This window comes from Solanum dulcamara, chromosome 8 (genome assembly GCF_947179165.1).
Source record: "Solanum dulcamara chromosome 8, daSolDulc1.2, whole genome shotgun sequence".
NCBI lineage: Eukaryota > Viridiplantae > Streptophyta > Magnoliopsida > Solanales > Solanaceae > Solanum > Solanum dulcamara.
The window spans coordinates 43,184,860-43,205,623 of NC_077244.1; the positions used below are offsets into that span (position 1 = coordinate 43,184,860).

The following is a 20,764-nucleotide window of genomic DNA, read 5'->3' on the forward strand; positions in this document are numbered from 1 at the left end:
AAAAAGAGGTTTTTTGAAATTATGAGTCAACATTTCATGTGAGAGAAAGGTGTCAGATACAATTTCAGTTATTCGTTTGAAAATTAGGAATTAATTTATGGCAACTAAAGAGTAAAGAGAGTTAGGAAAAATTACGCGAAATGACAAATATTTAATTGTTATTATGTACTTAAGCTATAGTTTCAGTTAATTATTAAACCCGACAATAGTCCAATAAAATTTTCTATTTATATAATTCGGTTCCTAATTGTATAAATCCATGATTTGTATATTCTTACCCAACTATTTGTATACGATTTGTTGATACATTTGATTTGTATCAGGTATGAAAAATTAATAACTATATAAAATAAGAATTTGTATATAATTATCATCCTTGTCTATGATTTGTTTATATATTTGATTTGTATAAGTTCTAAAAAATTCTTAAATGTATGAATGCAAAATTTAAATATAATTACCATGTTTGTATATTGGTAAATGAAATATACAAAGAAAATATCCATAACAAACAAAACTATAGTTATGGAGCGTAATTAGACAAATTTAGCTAAAGAGCATAATTATAATACTTAAAGTTGTTATTTGTGAAATTTTCACGAAACAATTGGGCCAGCTTGGATAAAAAAAGGTTGTATGGGCCGAAAAGTTTTGGGTCAAAGTTAAATATAGGGAAAATTTCATTTATGTACAAAAAAATAAACCTGAGTCTTACGCGAAATGACAAACATTTATGACTTGTTTGGAAAGTCACCCTGGTAATTGAATTTGATATAATTGGATGTAATTATATTGTTTGGTATGTTTGGTTGACCATAGAATTACTTGGTGAATAAGTAATTGAGTGTAATTGGCTAATTACACTCTATAATTTTCAAGAGGAAACTATGAATTGGTGTAATTACATGGTGTAATTACAAGCTGATTACTTTTTAATATCTTCCTTTTATTTTTATTTTTATTTTTTTGCTTTAATTTACTTTTTATTAATATTTTTAAATTCTTATTATTTTTATTATTCTAATATTTTCTAAAAAAATATATTTTTTATTATTTAAATTTCATTTCCTTCTCATTTTTAACTTTTACTTTATGTGATTTCGTACAGTTTTTCTTATTAGTTTGTTTATTCTATATTTATTATTTTTTTTAGTATAATTTTGCTAGTATTTGAATTTTTAAATTAAAATAGAAGTGATTGTTGAATAAAGTTGCATATTTACGCTTTCATTTTCTGTTAAATCATATTTATGGATTTTACTTTCCTCTTCTCTCTCTTCTCTCTCTTCAAAAAAATGTTAAGTCATCCTCTTCTTCTTCTACCACCGAGACAACTCCGGCCGGCGATCACCAGGTAAGTCTACTTTCCCTTTCCTCTCGCTTCTTCTTAGATCGCCTCTCTTTCCTCTTCACTGTTCCTTTTTTTCAAACTAAAAAAAAACCTAGGTTCTACTCTGTTAGGGTTCAGCGAACCCATCTCTTTTCTTTTCCTCGTTTCTTCTTCTTGCTTCTTCTACACAGAGGATTGTACACAAGCAGATTTTTAGTGTGAATTTTGGGACAACAAGCTTTGCTCTTGATACGACTTGGTATATATATATCGTTGTGTGATCTGGTTCATAGTCAAAACTCAGATTTATTGTGTACAGTATTAGGCATTCTCAAATTTATTATTTTTGTACTGTTTATTACTATATGCAACTCTTAGTTATTGTCTTCACCTAATTGTTGATTGGATAGTATCTTTCATCTCTTGTACTGGTCCTTGCTTTTCTTTGGTTTTGAGATTTACTAGTGTGTTATAGACTCTTTGCAATTTGCTCTCCAACATAGAACTCAATTTTCTAGAGGTTGGCATCTTAATATTATGTTTCGAATATATAAAGTTTCTTTTATACACCACACTAAAACCATTATTACGCTTGTATTTAATCTAACACAACCTCCTTCTTTAACTAGACATCGGACTGAATGTACGAATCTTCATATGAACCAGTTATAAGTCATCATGATTACTTTATCATTAGTAATGATTTCTTTAAACGAAAGACTTTAAAAGGTTTTCAATAGTTAAAATTTAAAGAAAATATTACTTAAATCTGTGTTTCACAAGTTCAGTTTTACTTAAGACAACTACTGCAACTAAAGTTAATAATTTGGTTCATAACTTTTGGCTTTCAGAATCCTCACTGTAGTTTTTTTCCAAAATGACAGAATTCGTTATAATTAAGGTATTATTATTGAGTTGTGGTAGCTGTAAAAGAAATTGAGCTAAAGGTCTACAAAAAACCAATTTCATCATTCCAGATATATAATTTAACATTATCCATGATAATCCTCATAAAAACATAAGCCCACGAAAACAACGAGTCTAAAAGATCAGATAGCAAGATAGCAAGGAGGAATGTTCAGTAGGTGCTTCTAAGCAATATATTTACTCCTTAATGTGAAAGAGGGAAAAAATAAACCTAAATGACAAAATCCAAAAAACCAAATCATATATATATAAGACGATCTAGACCCGCCTATGTGGCAATCTCATTGATCAGGAAGTGTCTTTTATCTTTTTTTAACAATTTTTTTTCCTCCGTAAAGTCAGAACCCTTCGCTACCTAATACACCGCTTCAAAAGAGGGAATCATTTTCCCTTGGCTGATAGAGGGGCTTCATTTTACCTCAACAACAAACCTGTTAACCATAGGCAAGCTACCATGGTTAATAATTTGTTAGAGTTAGTTGAAGCTTGTTAGATGTTAGTTGTAGGTTGATAGTGACTTGTAACTAACTACTCAAACTCTATAAATACAACTCACTCATACCACATGAATGATGAGTGTGTGTATGCACAATGTGACTATTAAGAGCAATGTAATCTTCTCTCCTTTTCTCTTCTTCTCTGTAACATCTCCTCTGCTTCTTCTTCGTCTGCTGCATCTGCAGCTTCTCATCTTCTTCTTCCATCTTTCTTCTCGTCTAACTCATCTTGATTCATATAGTCATCTAACAAGACTCCATCAATGAAGTTATCATGGTATCAAAGCATTTGGTAAAATCCTAGAACTGGAACAAACAGTTAAGTACTGAAAAAAAGAGAAGTGCAGGTGCTTATCTCTGAAAGGTGTTTGAGTCACAGTCAAGTTTCAACATTCTCACTTTCGAAGCAAGTTCAATGGTGAATCTAGGTAATGCTGCAACTAGAACACTAGGTGCTGAGAACTTCAACTCAAACACAACAGCATCTGAGCTGGTAATACCAAATATTGACCACAATCATCCTCTCTTCTTGCATCAAAATGATACTCCAGGTAGCTCATTAATTTCTCTTCAACTAGTTGGTTCAGAGAACTACGCGATCTGGAGTAGATCAATGAGAATTGAATTAATAGGCAAGAGTAAACTTGGATTCATTGATGGTAGATATCCTAAGTCTAAGTTTGGACCTGAGTTTTCTGATGCTTGGGAGAAATGTAATGCGGTAATCCTCTCTTGGATTATGAATGCAGTTCGACCAAGATTGCTGGGGACTGTGGTGTATGTAGGAGATGCACAAAAGGTTTGGTATGATCTAAAGGAAAGGTTCGACAAGATAAATGGAGCTCATGTGTATCAACTCCATAAAGAAATTCATGGTCTAAGTCAGGGAACCATGTCAGTTTCAAATTATTATACAAAACTCAAAGGCTTGTGGAATGAATATGATTCAATTATGCCTTATCTAGGTTATTCATGTCCTGAGTCTAAGAAGTTTCAAGATCATTATGAGTATCAAAGGTTACTAGAGTTCCTAATGGGAATAAATGAGACCTACTCTGCAGTTAGAGGACAGATTTTGATGCAATCTCCAACTCTAAATCTGAACAAAGCCTTCTCCCTTGTCATGGATCATAAAAGTCAAAGGAACATAGCACACACTAACTATGAATCATGCCTTCCTAAACTGATGGAAAGTACTGCATTGTTTAGCCAAAAAGGGAGTGGTCATAGTGTTGGTAATGGGAACTCTGGTCATCAACCAGGTGGAGGTGGTGGTAATTCAATTAGAAGTCACTATGAAGCTCAGTTCAATCCTCAGAAACCACAAAAGTCTGTTATCACTTGTGAGGTGTGTGGTTACAGAGGTCACACTAAGGAGCAATGTTTCAAGGTCAAGGGATATCCAGTTGGCTGGAGATCCAAGAAGAAAACTGGTAGTTCTACACCTAGCTCTAGTTCCTTCGATAACCAAGTTACAGTTGCTCAAAGTGCAGGCTTATCACACAATGAAGAACCTAGTGCAGCATACAAGTCACCTGCAGCTTTCTTCATAAAAGAACAATATCAGCAGATAATGCAGTTACTAACCAAAGGCAGTGACACTGGTGGAGAGCATTCAGCCACATCAGGTAGAGTTTTATCAACACTAGTGTCCAAATATGTGAATAAGGAGTGGATAGTTGACACAGGAGCCACTAACCATATGACATCTCAGCTGTCATCACTAGATAAATGTACCTCAGTGTCTAAGCCTGAAAGAAGGCAGGTACTACTACTAACAGGAAATGTTGCATTAGTGTCTCATGTTGGCAGCACAAAAGTATTTGGAGATCAAGTTATTGACAATGTACTCTTTGTTCCTCATTTCAAATGCAACCTCTTATCTGTGTCTCAACTAACTAAGGAGCCTCAATGTATGGCAGTCTTCTTTCCTAATTTTTGTGTCTTTCAGGATCTCTACAGTGGATAGGTCAAGGGGATTGGTAGAGAAGATGAAGGACTCTACATTCTCAAGAAAGGCTTCAACCATACTGATCCTACTCATAGGAGATGCAATACTTCTACTACTCAAGCTTCTTCTACTAGTGCTGTGTATGGTAGTAGTTTTGATTCTAGTATACTGTGGCATAGCAGGTTAGGACATGATCCTATTGATGTAATAAGAAGGTCATTTAGTCTTGCAGGAGTAGATATCTCTGACAGCTCACCTTGTACAGTGTGTCCATTAGCAAAACAAATAAAAGTTCCTTTTCCTGTAAGCAATCACACTTCAAAGGCACTCTTTGACTTGGTGCATTGTGATGTATGGGGTCCATATAGAGTACCTACTCATAATGGAATAAAATACTTTGTTACTGTAGTAGATGACTACTCCAGATTCACTTGGCTATTTCTTCTCACAGCTAAATCTGATACTATAGTTGTGATGAGACATTTTTTTGCTCAAGTCCATAATCTGTTTTCAACTTGTGTCAAAGTGCTTAGAACTGATAATGGACCTGAATTCATGAGCACAGCCTTTCAGTCCATGCTGTCAACTCTGGAAATATGTCATCAAACTACATGTGTATACACTCCTCAGCAAAATGATGTGGTAGAAAGAAAGCATAGAACTATCTTAAACATGGCACGAGCCTTGAGGTTCCAGGCATCAGTACCCTTGTAGCTTTGGGGAGAATGTTTTACCACAGTTGTCTATATCCTTAATAGACTTCCATCTAAACTTTTGTCTTATAAGTCTCCCTTTGAGATACTATATCAACATCCTCCATCCCTCTCTCATATCAAAACTTTTGGTTGCCTATGTTATGCTACTTGTCCAGCCATCACAAATAAGTTCTCCCCTAGAGCCATACCTGCTGTGCTTATGGGATACTCTTTGTCTCAAAAGGGGTACCTCCTATATGATCTGCATACTAAGTCCTTGTTTGTGAACAAACATGTTGTGTTTAAAGAAGATATGTTCCCTTTTAGAGACTTTCAAACCTCATCCAATCCCATCTTTCCTATCTTAACTCTAGTACAACCTGATAATGATCATCCCCCTACTAGCTTATCACCTATTTTTCCTCCTCAAGACTCTCAGCTACCACTTATTCCTGAAGACCATTCTCCACTTCCATCTCCTATAGCATTTCCTACCAGAAAGTCCTCCAGATCAACCAAACCTCCTATCTGGCTTCAGGATTTTGTTACTCAATCCAAAAGTCACTCTTGTCTGTTTCCAGTTTCTGACTTTGTTAGCTACAAACACTTATCTCCTTCTTACAACTCCTGCATCAAGACATTCTCAGTTATCTCCGAGCCCTCTTCTTATCATGAAGCTGCTCTTGACCCTCAGTGGATCCATGCAATGCAGTAGGAAATAGATGCCTTGATGGACAACAAAACTTGGAGTCTGGTAGATCTTCCTCCTGGTAAGAAGCCTATTGGCTGCAGATGGATTTACAAAGTAAAATACAAATCTATAGGTGAAGTGGAGAGGTAGAAGGCCAGGCTAGTTGCTAAGGGTTATAGCCAACATGAGGGTCTCGATTATAGGGAAACTTTCAGCCCTGTGGCCAAAATGGTTAATGTGAGATCCATCATAGCACTTGTTGCTTCAAAGGGTTGGCTCATCCATCAGATGGATGTTCACAATGCCTTCCTTAATGGTGATCTGTTAGAGGATGTCTACATGACCATTCCTCTTGAGTTTGCTAGACAGAGGGGGGGAACACTAAAGTCTGCAAACTCCACAATCTTTATATGGTCTCAAACAAGCACCAAGACAGTGGAACTTCAAGCTAACACAGTCTTTGCTTTAGTTGGGATTTCATCAAAGTCACTATGACTACTCACTCTTCACTAGACATGACAAACATGATATACTCATTGTGCTGGTATATGTAGATGATCTTTTGATCACTGGTAGTAACCAGGATATCATCAAAGACACCAGAAAAGATTTACAGAAGGAGTTCAAGATGAAGGATGTAGGAGAGCTCAAATTCTTCCTAGGGATTGAATGTGTCAGATCAAGCAAAGGGATCCACATATCTCAAAGAAAATATGATCTTGAACTAATAGTTGAGTGTGGTCTAGGGGGAGCTAAACCTGCAGCAACTCCCCTGAAACAGAATCAGAAGCTCACATCTGCACAATAGCATGAGTGTATTGGAGGTACAGGTAATGAGGGACATAAAGATCACAAACTGTAGGATCTCAGCAGGTACCAAAGACTAGTAGGAAGACTTCTATATCTGACTATGACTAGACCTGACTTAGCCTTCTCAGTTCAGGTTCTGAGTCAGTTCATGCACTGCCCCAAAGAGTCTCACATAGAAGCTGCATTGAGAGTAGTTAGGTACATAAAAGAAGCCCCTGGTCTTGGACTACTAATGCCAGCAAAAGACACCAACAAGCTTCTAGCCTACTATGACTCAGATTGGGGAAGCTGCTTGGAAATAAGAAGGTCTGTAACTGGCTACTTGGTCAAGTTTGGTGGAGCCTTGATATCCTGGAAATCTAAGAAACGGGAGACTGTAACCAGAAGCTCAGCTGAAGCTGAGTTTAGGAGCATGGCTCACTGTGCTGCTGAAGTTACATGACTTGTAGGGCTGTTTGAAGAACTTGGCATACACATTGAGCTTCCTATAACCATGGTGTGTGACAGCAAAACAACTATTCAGATTGCTGCTAATCCTATCTTTCATGAAAGAACCAAACACATAGACATCGATTGACACTTTGTAAGAGAAAAGATCAACCAAGGAATGCTGAAAACAGAATTCACACACACCAAGGATCAACTAGCTGACTTGCTCACAAAGAGTCTTGGCAAGGCACAACATCAGCTGCTGGTGAATGAGCTTGGAGTCATGAACTTGTTCAAACCATGAGCTTGGGGGGGAGTGTTAACCATAGGCAAGCTACCATGGTTAATAATTTGTTAGAGTTAGTTGAAGTTTGTTAGATGTTAGTTGTAGGTTGATAGTGACTTGTAACTAACTATTCAAACTCTATAAATACAACTCACTCACACCACGTGAATGATGAGTGTGTGTATGCACAATGTGACTATTGAGAGCAATGTAATCTTCTCTCCTTTTCTCTTCTTCTCTGTAACATCTCCTCTGCTTCTTCTTCGTCTGCTGCATCTGCAGCTTCTCATCTTCTTCTTCCATCTTTCTTCTCGTCTAACTCGTCTTGATTCATATAGTCGTCTAAAAGACTCCATCAATGAAGTTATCAAAACCAAAGTAGAAAAAAAACACAGTGAAGAATCCTAATAAAGGGGTGCTTTGCCCAAGCTTTACAATTTCAATGGTCGCCAAGGAATAGAAGAAATTAATAGAGGAGAAGCAATTTTTTTTACGTCCAAGTTACAAATTCTTCAAGTTTGGTTGGTTTTTGATTTCATGTCTCTCCTTATTTAATTTCTTTCACTATCCTAAATAGAGTATTTTTGGCTGAGTATTGGTGTAAAATAACACCATCTTACTTCGGCTGGGTTCCAAAAATTAGCAGACGTTGCCCTTAATTAGAGTACTCCAAAAGTCAGTCTCATAATTTTAAAGGTCTTTGCAAAATATCCTCCTCGAAGTTCAAAGTTTAAAGGGACCTTCGAACAGCCCCTTCAGAAAATCACAGAAATCAAGGATCAAGAAGAAATTAATTGTTGTTGTAAAAATTGAATTGGTATGAGGTTGTATGAATCTTGAGTTTTGATCGATTGCTTGTCTTTTTGATCTTATCGCAGGGCTTGTGCGGTTTATTTTGTCACTTCGCGTCATTCACCGGAGCGATCTTTACATTACAACTTAAGAGACAACGAGTTGAAGCACATACTTTCTCTTTCCTTTTTTAAGTCTCCTCTTCCTCTTTTGACTTTTGTGTTTTTTCCAGATTGAAATATATGCATTTTTTCTTTCCTTACTCACTTTATGCCTATTATCTTCTAAGTGTTTTTTCTTTGTAATTACTTTGTTATTTGTGCTCTATTCTATATGTATCTTGAATGTATTATGAATGCCCATAGAGTGTTTGATGAAATGATCCATAGTGAAACTTTGCCTTTTGCAGTAGGAACTGTTGTTGGTGATGGTGCGTCAATGTATCACACTCTCTCTCGATTTGTTTGCTCTTCCCTTTTATTTCCCTCAACTTGTGCGCTTTATTCCTCAAATAGAACAATTGAAAAGTCGCCTCCTTAATTTCCGTGCGTCTCTTCCCCTTCTTTCTCACAATGAATAACTGATCTTCCTATTCCCTCCTTTCTTCACAGCCGATATCTACCATTGATAAAGCCGAAAAAACAGACTGCTTTTCTGGAAAATTAAAAAAAATATGCTTATCGTACAGTTCCATCATAAACCGTCCTGATAAGGGTGGCTATCTGAAAAGGTATCGATCCAGTTTTTTTCTTAAATTTTATCTATAAATTATATATTTCAAAAATCCCTTCTACCTTTGTGCACAGATTGGTATACTACGTTATTTTAGAACCAAACGGTTCACATGTTGCAGAAATGCAAATGTTTTGTTCTCCTTCATTCATAGTCATAGCGTTACCAAATAATTTCTTCTTTAAGGTGGCAATTTTGATCGCTACTTTCTCTCCTCTCTATTCCATGGGAAAAAGTTTCTCTTTTCCCTTTCATGTATTCCATTCTTCGGAGTTCCAGCGATCTTTGAAAACCATCAAACGTACTTTCAAAATTGCAGCATTTGTGACCGCAGTTTTAATTCAATTAGTTGATATTAAAATCGGTAACGTAAAAAGACAGAGACTAATAATTTCTTCCCTTTTTAAACAAAATTCTATCACACACTTTTTGTTCCTTTTGAAATTTATTCTACAAAATATCAGTATCAAGTTATTTTCACTTTTTGCTCTCTTTGTTTTTTTTTTAAAAACTGGAAACTGATTTTGGACTGCCGTCTGAGTACGTGTCGTCACCAAATTTTCAAGCATTTGGTTATTTCACTTAAGTTTCGTACAAATTCGATCACAATTCACAATATGGAAGAGAAGCATTTTTTCAATTATAGGAGCAAAGATCAAGCAGTGTTATCATTAGTTGGTAATATCTTCCTTCTCCCCTTTTTCTCCTAAGTTAACTTTTTGCATCAAGATCTACTATTTAGTTACTGTGCTCTTTTGTGTTTTCTTAATTTTTTCGCAGATTTTGTTTCTCTTTTTAAATTATCATTAGAGATTATTCAGCCCTGTTATTTCCTCAATGTATTTTTTTCATGTGTTGTAATTTTTTGTTGGTCTACTAAAATTAATAAATGCTAAATATAGAGAGTGAGAGAAAATAAAAGTGTTAGAATAAGTTTTGGAAAGTTCTGGTGAAAACGGTCATCAAAAAGTATATCTATTATGAGGGCACAGTAAATTTTTAAAACTTTAGTTCTTACAGTTTGTTGAAAGGTGGATGGGCGGGGATGCCGAGGCATATAATGTATTATACGTCTTAAGGCAATGAACTTTTCTATCTATGGAAGAAAGGATTAGTTTGAAATGCTTGATGCAGAAAATACAAAATGGGGAGATCCAAAATAAAGGGTACTGATTATATATGCAGCTTAATTTGGATAAATAGTTGTTACATGTAAATGGCTTAATGGTTAGAATCTGTTTGGATTGACTTATTTTTAAGTGTTTTAAAGACAATAGTTTTAAAGCAGTTTTGAGTGTTTGGATAAATTTTATAAGTACTTATAAGCATTTGACTTAAGTGTTTTAAAGACAATAGTTTTAAAGCAGTTTTGAGTGTTTGGATAAATTTTATAATTACTTATAAGCATTTGACTTTAAGCCGAAATAATAACAATAAGTTAAAACCATACGTCAGGATTTCTAACTTATGATTCTTGGCTTACAAGCAAAAGTTAGTCGCCAATTCAAATAGTCTCTTAGTCAAGAAATCTGGGGAAAAAAGCATGCTTTATATTGATTCTGATGTGAAGCAACACTATGAATACTATAATTTCTCTCTTTCTGGAAGATCCACTTTAAACACGTAAGTCATGAAAACTTTTTTCTTTTGATTTCATCTTTTGTGTTCTTTGTTTATCATTTGCTCTGTTAGGAGGATCTAAGCTCAATTGGAAAAACAAATTGTCTCGGAAATATGAGTTGGTTGAGTAGTGCCTGCAAACAAACAATTATTGTGTGAAGAGAGGATGATTAAAACATTTATTTCACTGCTCCAATTATCTAAGTCTCCAAGGGCTGTGAATATGGATTTACTAATCTACTGAAGTACTATTTTGTGTAGTTCTTGTACTCAGCTTTCAGATTATTTTTTTGCAACTCTAAATAGTTGTATTTTGCAGAGAAAAATTTATTTCAGTTTCCATTTGCCTTTAGTGTTATTCAATATTCTTTCACAATGCAGGCTTGAACTTTTTTTTTTGCCCTGTGCAAATAATAAATTCTGGAATAAAAATATGATTAAACATTTCAAATTTGCATTTGTTTTTTAATATATGATGTTTTTGCGCCAGTGTCCATCGGTCTATTCTTCCAGAAATTTCATAGATGACTAAAATCTTGCTGCTAAATACACCTTTGCTTCCGTTAATTTCACTATTCCTACACAATCTTTAAGAAATCCTACTCTATTACTCTTCTAACAATTATAAAATAAATAAAGCACATGTACAGAAATTTCTAATAGTAGCCTCAGACATGATGATATTATATATAAAACACAAACCGATTTTAGTTTTATCAATTTTCGTTCTCTTTAAATCACATGAAAGGAATCTTTGCGTGCATAAGATGTTAATCATTTATTTTAGTTTGAGCTTAGATATTTTTCAGCAGTTTGATAATTTCATTCCAATTTTTAATGGATGGCAATGGTCATCTAAGAATAAATCCATTAAAGAGGGTATACTAAGTTTGTAAAGAAATGTTGGCCTACTTCCACACTTGATGTATGGTATAATAAAGATTTAGTAATTTATGATATGGAGTTTATATTGAAAGATATGTGAATCGATAGAGAGTTTTCATCATAGAGAATTGAGTGGCATTTGAATTTTTTAAAAGGATATTCTTGGAAGACAATTGAAGAGTATATAGTTGTAACTTGTAAGCCTTTGCCACCCCTTTTTTCATGTTCATTTACAGTCTTCGTATGAAAAATTTCATCATTCATTTAATAATAGCATAAAAGATCAATTAATATTGAGAAGAACAAAAATTGTAGTTGATAATATATACAAGATAAAAGAAAGTGATCAAATAGAAGTACTTTTACATTCATTCGTTAAAGGTTCCTAAGATATATATGTAACAATGCAAAATTTATATTGAAACATTGTTAGTGTGAATCTTACATTAGCTTAGTAAAATAAGTCATGCAAATTACCTAGTTGCAAATAAATTGGAATATGCAACTATATATATACATAGAGAGATATAGAAGAGGAAAAGAAAATCATACTAGGGGTGGTGGACGAATTCCCAGGCAGAAGAGGATTAGGGTTTTGAACAGAGTTGAAATTGAAAGAAGCGATGCTAGTTTCAGTGTTTGCCTCCTTCTGTTTTGAAGAATTGGAATCAGAAATTGAAGGTTTTCGAATAACATTTTGGGGTTTTGAAGTAGAAGCAGAGGAAAAGGAGCAAAGCTTGTGGAGAGTGGTAGTGGGTATAAGATTGAAATTAGAGATGTCGACAAATGGTTCTCGATTCTTGTTCATAGATTTAGAGTTGTTTGGATTATTCCTTTGATCAGCCATGAATTTAGAGGTGTTTGGATTATTCCTTTGAGTAGCCATGGATTCAAATCATCAATCTTTTGATTGTTAACTGTGAGTAGGTTGTTGAAGAAGTTAACAATCAATTAGCTGTCGGGAAGATTTTTGAAAAATATCACCGGATTTATGGGGTTCAGGACAAGATATATATTACGAGTTTGCTAGAGAGGTCTTTTGGACTCGCGATTGTTAGCTTTTGGAATCCTCTAGTCTCTCTCCATACTTCTTCAACCTTTTAATCTACGAGAGGTCGATTGGTTAAAAAACTATATTGCACAAAGATTAATAATTGAGGAATTAATAATACAAAATTCATACACATAATTACATTCCTTAAGAACATACCTCAAAAGTTCAAGTATGTCAAATTATTCACCAAAATCATTAAACTTAGAGTCTGTTTGGCCTTGTGGTCGAGAGATTAAAAAAAAAAATTCTTTGAAAAAGATACTTTTTAAAAATTAAGGTTCTTGATCAATTAGTAAATTTTTTTTTGATAAAAGCGGCATCAACTTTTTTGTGGTTGAGAAGAAGCTAAAAGTTTTATGTGGGTAGGAGGTGACGAAAAGTTTAGAGTAATGTACATCATTATTCTAAGGGAAAAGGCTCAAATATACCATCGAACTTTGAAAAAAGGCTCATTTATGCCATCCATTAAAAGTTTGGCTCATCTGTGTCATTGCCGTTTGAGAAAAGGCTCATCTATGCCATTATTTTTTAATTCCAGTTTTGCAAAGCCATCTAAACAACTTTTAACATTTTTCTATTAGAATTTTGAATCAAATGTACTTTTTTGTCTTTTTTTTTTCAAAAACACATGAATACCAAATATCCAATTTTTCAACTTCTTCATATTTTTACGAAATCACATCAAATTTCAATAGTAACATCCCTCCAAGATAGAAATCAAAAATCAATATCTTTTAAGCTTGAATTCTACCTAATCCAAAAGACATACTTAAAATTTCTTCAAAGTTTCAAAACTTTAACCTCCTTTAATGGTGAAATTTTCACTACAATTCTAAATTACTTGAAATTTTGAAGGTACACCTAAAAAACACTATTTTAAAGTTCATTATGTCTATGTTCAAAATTTCAAGTGATTTGGAGTTGTGAAGAAAATTCTACATTAAAATAGGTTAAAGTTTTAAAACTTTGAAGAAATTTTAAGTGTGTCTTGTTGGGTTAGGTTGAATTCGAGCTTAAAAGATATTGAGTTTTGATATCTAGCCCGGATGGATGCTAGTATTTAAATTTGAGGTGATTTCGTAAGGAATTGAAGAAGTTGAAAATTTGGATTTTTGGTGTTTTTCATTTGTTTTTGAAGAAGAAGAAGACAAAAAAGTACATTTGATTCAAAACTCCAATAGAAAAGTGTTAAAAGTTGTTTAGGTGGTTTTGCAAAATTGGAGTTAAAAAATAATAACATAAATGAGCCTTTTCACAAATGACAATGGCATAGATGAAGCCAAACTTTTAATAGATGACATAAATGAGTCTTTGCTCAAAGTTCGATGGTATATTTGAGCTTTTCCCCTTAAAATAACGATGTACATTACTCTAAACTTTTCGTCCCCTCCTAACCACACAACTTTAGCTTCTTCTCAACCACAAAAAAGTTGATGCCGCTTTTATTAAAAATAATTTTACTAATTGATCAAGAACCTTATTTTTTTAAAAGTACCTTTTTTAAAGAAAAAAATATTTTAATCTCTCGACCACTAGGCTAAACAGACTCTAAGTTACATGATTTTGGTGAATAATTTGACACACTTGAACTTTTGAGGTATGTACTTAAGGAATGTAATTATGTGTATGTTTTTTGTATTATTAATTCCTCAATTATTAATCTTTGCGCAATATAGTTTGTGAACCAACCGACCTCTCATGGATTAAAAGGTTGAAGAAGTATGGAGAGAGACTAGAGGATTCCAAAAGCTAACAATCGCGAGTTCAAAAGACCTCTCTAGCAAACTCGTAACATATATCTTGTCCTGAACCCCATAAATCCGATGATATTTTTCAAAAATCTTCCCGCCAACCAACTGATTGTTAACTTCTTCGACAATATACTCTCAGTTAACAACCAAAAGATTGATGATTTAAATCAATGACTACTCCAAGAAATAACCCAAACACCTCAAAATCCATGGCTGATCAAAGGAATAATCTAAACAACTCTAAATCTATGAACAAGAATAGAGAACCATTTGCCGACATCACTAATTTCAATCTTATACCCACTACCACTCTCCACAAGCTTTGCTCCTTTTCCTCTACTTCTACTTCAAAACCCAAAATGTTATTAAAAAACCCTCAATTTCTGATTCCAATTCTTCAAAACACAAGGAGGCAAACTCTGAAACCAACATCGCTTCTTCCAATTTCAACTCTGCTTAAAGCCCTAATCCCCTTCTGCTTGGGAATTCATCCACCACCCCTAGTATGATTTTCTTGTCCTCTTCTATACCTCTCTCTCTGTATATATATAGTTGCATATTTATATTTATTTGCAATTTTCTTTTTTGGATTTTGTCATTTACGTTTATTTTTTCCCTCTTTCACATTAGAGAGTAAATATATTGCTTAGAAGCACCTACTGAACATTTCTTCTTGCTATCTGATCTTCTTGACTCATTTTTTTGTGGGTTTATGTCACGACCCAACCCCGTAGGCCGCGACTGGGGTCCGATCTGGACCCCCGTATACCTACCTATCAGTTGTAGTCATATTGAACTATGAACAAGGTAATACTACTCACAAAAAAAAACGCAATGAGTTAAAACTTTTTCATGTACGTATGACCTCCTTCACTCGTCTCATAACACATAAAGGAATGCAAGACGATAAGGCTGCTGTAACATAAAAACAATACTCACAAAATGCCATATAGACACAATCGAAACGAGCTCACAAACATCCCACATTCATATGTCTACAGACCTCTAGGAATAGTAACAACAACATAAGGCAGGACAAGGCCCCCGCCGTACCTCTGAATGTACAAATGTATACATTAAGTGACCAGCATCAAAATTTAGGCTCCAGAACAGTGAAAAACTTCCAACACAGCTGAGAGGAACTCCTATGCTAATGGATCTCCAGAATAAACATCTGTACCTGCGGGCATGAAACGCCGCCCTCCCGAAAAAAAAGGGGTCAGTACGATATATGTACTGAGTATGTAAAGCATAACACATCATAACTGAGATCATAACTAAATTAGGGATGCAGGGGATAAGTATAACAATTAACAAATTACTGTACCTGCACCTTAGGACACGTGATCCTATACACCATCATATACTGTGCCCGACCCTCTAGTGAACTCGGTGTCATCATCATTACTTTATAATCACATATCATCGTATCATAATGCATTTTATTTCATCATATCGTCGTATACGGTATCATACCATCGTATATGGTATCATCTTATCATGTATATCATCGTATTATACCCGGTTCACTGCAGGGCTCAGGGTCACAATGTATTGCTTTAATCTCATATACATGCCTACATAAAGTATCCGGCCCTTTAGTGAGGGACTCGGTGAATGGAGTGGTGTACGTCTATAGCGTACCATCATAATATACACATGTACCCGGCCCTCTAAGGAGGGACTCAGTGTTCCTTCCTTATTTCACCACATATACTATCATATTATAGCCGGCCTGGGACTCGGTGAATAATCGTATCGTCATAACATATAACATATATCACACCTCACGTACGGCATCGTTTCCTCGTGCGTGGAACTATACACATCTGGCCTGGAACTCGGTGAAAGAAGTAGTAACACTGTGCACGATAACATATCCCGGCCCATCATGGGACTCGAGGAAGGATGGGTTACGGTATGCACGAGTAGAGTAGTGAGAAACCATATGCAACTAAGTCATTATCTAAGACTCGATGAAACAGTCAAGTGAACCGTCACCTGAAGACTGAGGGAGTAATTATCCGAGGTATCCCTTTAGATGTCATTAGGGCTTATATCAGTTGGGGCTTCAGGGATCACAAACATGCATCAAAATAGTGCCACATAATTCATGCAATCAGAAATATAGTCTATGCAATCAGAAATACAATTTATCTAGTCAAAGACTCAACTCATGCAATCAACGGCATTTATCATTTCAGAGCCTCTAAAAAGAAGAGCTGGTACCTCTACTTTCTATTCATTATATAGTAGGCTCGAGAATAATAGTTTGACTACTTTCAGACTCTTAATGTTCAGGAGTGACTACAAGTCACGAGTTACAATCAGAGGTCATAAATGGAATTACCTCTAAACCTATATCATATACCATTTCACTTAAAGTTGAGCCATTCCAAAGGAAAGAAGAAATAGGCTTTACATGTACTAGTTTTCATCACATAGAAGACTAAAAGGCAATGACTCAGCTATTGCAGAAGTTCTAATATCACGAAGTAAACAAGAGTCTCGACTCATACTCAGGGCTTTACGAATGGATTGAATCCCGAATATCATATACATATCATTTATAACTTATATCTAAGACATGCCAAAAGAAAAGAAGAATAGCTCTACATATTTATTCCAAAAACACGCCAAAAGAAAACTTCACATACCTTGTATGGACTTCTCTTAATCACGTCCACATCGTTGTCCTCGAAACCTATTTAACATGGAAGTAATGTAAGTATTAACAACTTTGGACTTTTCAGCAACTTAGACTACCCACGAGTATTCATAACATTCATCCCTTCGCTCACCTTCTCGACTAGTTCCTTAACTAGTTAGGATGTTAACGAAAATCGGGCAGCACCTCCCCTATAATGTGCCCTATCCGAATTACCAACCATGTCCTTAGAACCTGCAGCCAACCAAAAATGCAACCAGCAGCCCATACATATACATATTACGACCAAAATTACACAATATAAACCCCCAACAATTCACTCGAACCTAAGATACCAAAACTAGAGTTTTTTAATCTTTCTTTCGCGAATTCTTTAATTGCAAAGCAGAGGGTCATGTGGATGCAACCATCAGCTCCCACACATCATTTATATAAATTTTAGACCCTGAAACACGCCACAACACAACCAGCAGCAGCCCTTACGCGTACAACACCTTATTTTGACAACAACTTAACTATAGCGATTCCAAATTCATTTATTCCGAACGCTGAACTTTTCAAACCTTTTCCCCAACTTCCAGCAGATCCTAAGGTTTTTAATACACCATAATGTAACATCATAAACTTCAAATTAGAGGGGAAGAACTTACCTTTCCCGAAATTGGCTAGAACTCGCCGAAATCGCGCCTCGGAATTGTTTTCACGTGCTGAATCATTGTGGCAGCTTGCTGTCCGATTTTTGCTGCACCAAATCCTAATTTTGTACTACTAATACTTCCATATCATTGTAGTATACGCTAATTAATTAATTTACAGAACAAAAACGGGACTTACCTATTTTTTTCTCCCAAGCCGTCGAAATTTTCTCCTTAGCTCTTAGGGTTTGTTTTCTCACGTTGCTGCTGGAAATTTGTTAATGAACTAAAGTAATTAGGATACATATCAACTTATATAGGTGGTCCCAAGGGGTGACACGTGTCATCCCCTAAGGATGACACGTGTCAAGCCATAATTGGCCACCGTGTCATGCTGCCAATTAGGGGCTGCCACGTGGCAGCGGGGTCCACCTCCCCCAAGAAGCTGCATCACCTACTTGACCCTAAGTAGGTGCATCACCTGCTTGCTTGAGGTGCTGCCACGTGTAGCTCCTCCATTGGCTGCCACGCGTCGTCTTTTTCCCTTCCTCGCGGGTTCGTAATCTCGTCTTACTTTAAGAGATCATTTAATCCGCACTACGTAAGCTTGGTATATCCTTAAGCAACTTAAGTGTATAATAATCTTAACTTAGTGTCTTACGTATGTAAATCGAGTCCTACGACTCATTTCTTAGCCTCCAACTCTTTCCGGATTCTTATGACTCTATCTCCAACCTCCCTTCTTGCGAGGTATCACAATCTTCTTTCCTTAGAGTTGTTTGATAGTGTCGTAGATTATCCGGCTCACATGATAGGGTCTAAGGAACTTACGAATACGTTCCGAGCTCAAGAGTGCAGGGTGTAACATCCTTCCCCCCTTTATAACATTCATCCCCGAATGTTGAATAAAACTTTCCTTAAGACTTTATACGGATCATAAGGAGATTCCTTTATACTGGAATGACATATATTTTCATCCAAGTAATTGATATACGAGTTCCAAGACTGGGCTATCCATAGACATCGGGAATAGGTACGGACACTTGTGTTTTATGTCCTTAGTTCGCAACCCGTTTAATCTGCTGATCCCGGATGGAGATAGGTTGCCCCTCGTAGGATAACTCCCTGTTACATGGACCTCCTCCACGGGAAATATTCTGGGAGCGTCGTTCCCATTCTTACGGAGCATTGATCTATGAAAACTGAATGTATTGTTTCAAATCGGACGGTAGGTCCCACTCATAGGCAGCTTTATCTATTCTAAAAATGCCCTGCGAAGGATCAATGTATCCCTTCTTACTGACTTTAGGCTGCTAATCGATATCTTGTCCCGGAATAAGCTTTACTTCATCAATAATTTAGTGGATCACATCTGGGACTGTCCCTTAATCGAAGGGCAAAATGTCATACTAAGATTCATCTAGGTTCCTCAATCCCTTTCGAAATGATTTCCAGCAGTTAGCTGTAAATTGAACTTTTCTATCTGAGATAATAGATGTGGGGACTCCGTGAAATCTTATTGTTTCCCTACTATGTCATTTCGCAAAACCCTCAGTTGAATATACCTTTCTAACTGGAGGGGAACAGGTTGATTTTGTCAGTCCATCTACCATAGCCCGTATGAACTCCCAGTTTCCTTAGAATGCGAGGCCAGCTCGTACTATAATACATATTAACTGCTTTCCACCTCCGAGTTGGGGTTTCCATTCCCTGAGATAGGTTATCAGGATGTTGATGCTTCTTTTAACTTAAGCTCTTGTACAACTCCTCTTAATCCAACTTATAATACCTTAGGTATGCTATCTTTCTCTTTTACTCAAATCTTCTCTCCAGTTTTCTTACCATACATCATATTGTAATCCTTACATAAACGTGTGTACGGACTTAGAGCAGTCTAGAAAATTCCTTAGCGTTGATATACTAGTGGCTTACCTCCTTTAGTCGAGGTCAGGGCTCCACTATGGTTCTTGTCCTTAATACCGATTATATCTGAATAGTTCTGCCTCGAACCATCTTACACTTTTCCTGAATAGATTCTAAATATGGCAATCACATTGTTATTACTAACTTTCTTTTATCGAGTAATCATTTGACCTCGCTCTTAGTATGCCAATATTCATAAGCTGCACCACTATTCTTGTGCCATTTTCACGAGGTGCGTTGTATTTCAGTCATAATCTTTTCTGCTCTTGGCTTACTCTGTTCTATATGTGTCATTGTACTAACACGCCTTTATAATCTCTTTTTGTCATACTTGTTTTATTATCTTTCTCACTTCCCAAGGGGTCACCCATCCCAGTGCTACTCTCATTCGAGCACGCTTAACTTTGGAGTTTTGACGAAATCCGGTGCATTAGTGTGAGTCTGATCACGCCCATCCCTTATGGGGTCTCGTTTGAAGTTTAAGCGTTTCCACTTACATACGATAGCATCAGTTGATTTTCTCTTACGCTTGTACTTCTCCTATCCACTTCCCCCCTTTTAGGGTATACCCATGTCATCCTCTATTTATTTTCATCCATTCATATGCAAATGATTCCACTCCACCATATTTAACGTGTTGTACCATATCTACATCTTCTGTTAAATCATCCCCACGTTAGGTTGCCTTTCTAGGAAACCCTAGCATACCCGTAGGGTGCTTTAGTATTCGCAATGTATCGTATAAAATCTCATCTAACAATTGATATTCGAGTAATATCCGTAATGTAGCAGTACATTCAAAGCCATATTCCATTCATCCCAATCAGTAATTAGGGAGGGCTCATAATTGGTGCACATTCCCCACTCGAGTGTACTTATACTTTAATGACTCATGTTTCGATCTTCGTCATTATACTAACTTTATTCCAGTGGATACCACTAATCATTAGAGTGGAGTCACGTGTACACCATACTTCTTTACGCCTCCTGAGCTTGCATCTTTGTCGTGTGCTTTAAGGCTCATTTCTAATCCTGCTTAAAACCATATCAATTTCGTGGTAGTAGGGGCCTTATCTTATTACTTTTTC

General features: G+C 35.8%; 1 protein-coding gene across 1 annotated transcript; it reads left to right on the forward strand.

Moving 5' to 3' along the window:
- The first annotated feature begins 7,001 nt into the window (after window positions 1–7,001).
- Window positions 7,002–7,343, forward strand: LOC129899904 (secreted RxLR effector protein 161-like). Its single transcript, XM_055974902.1, has one exon. It carries the CDS (start codon window positions 7,002–7,004, stop codon window positions 7,341–7,343), a length of 342 nt encoding a protein of 113 aa, XP_055830877.1.
- Window positions 7,344–20,764: the final 13,421 nt, after the last annotated feature.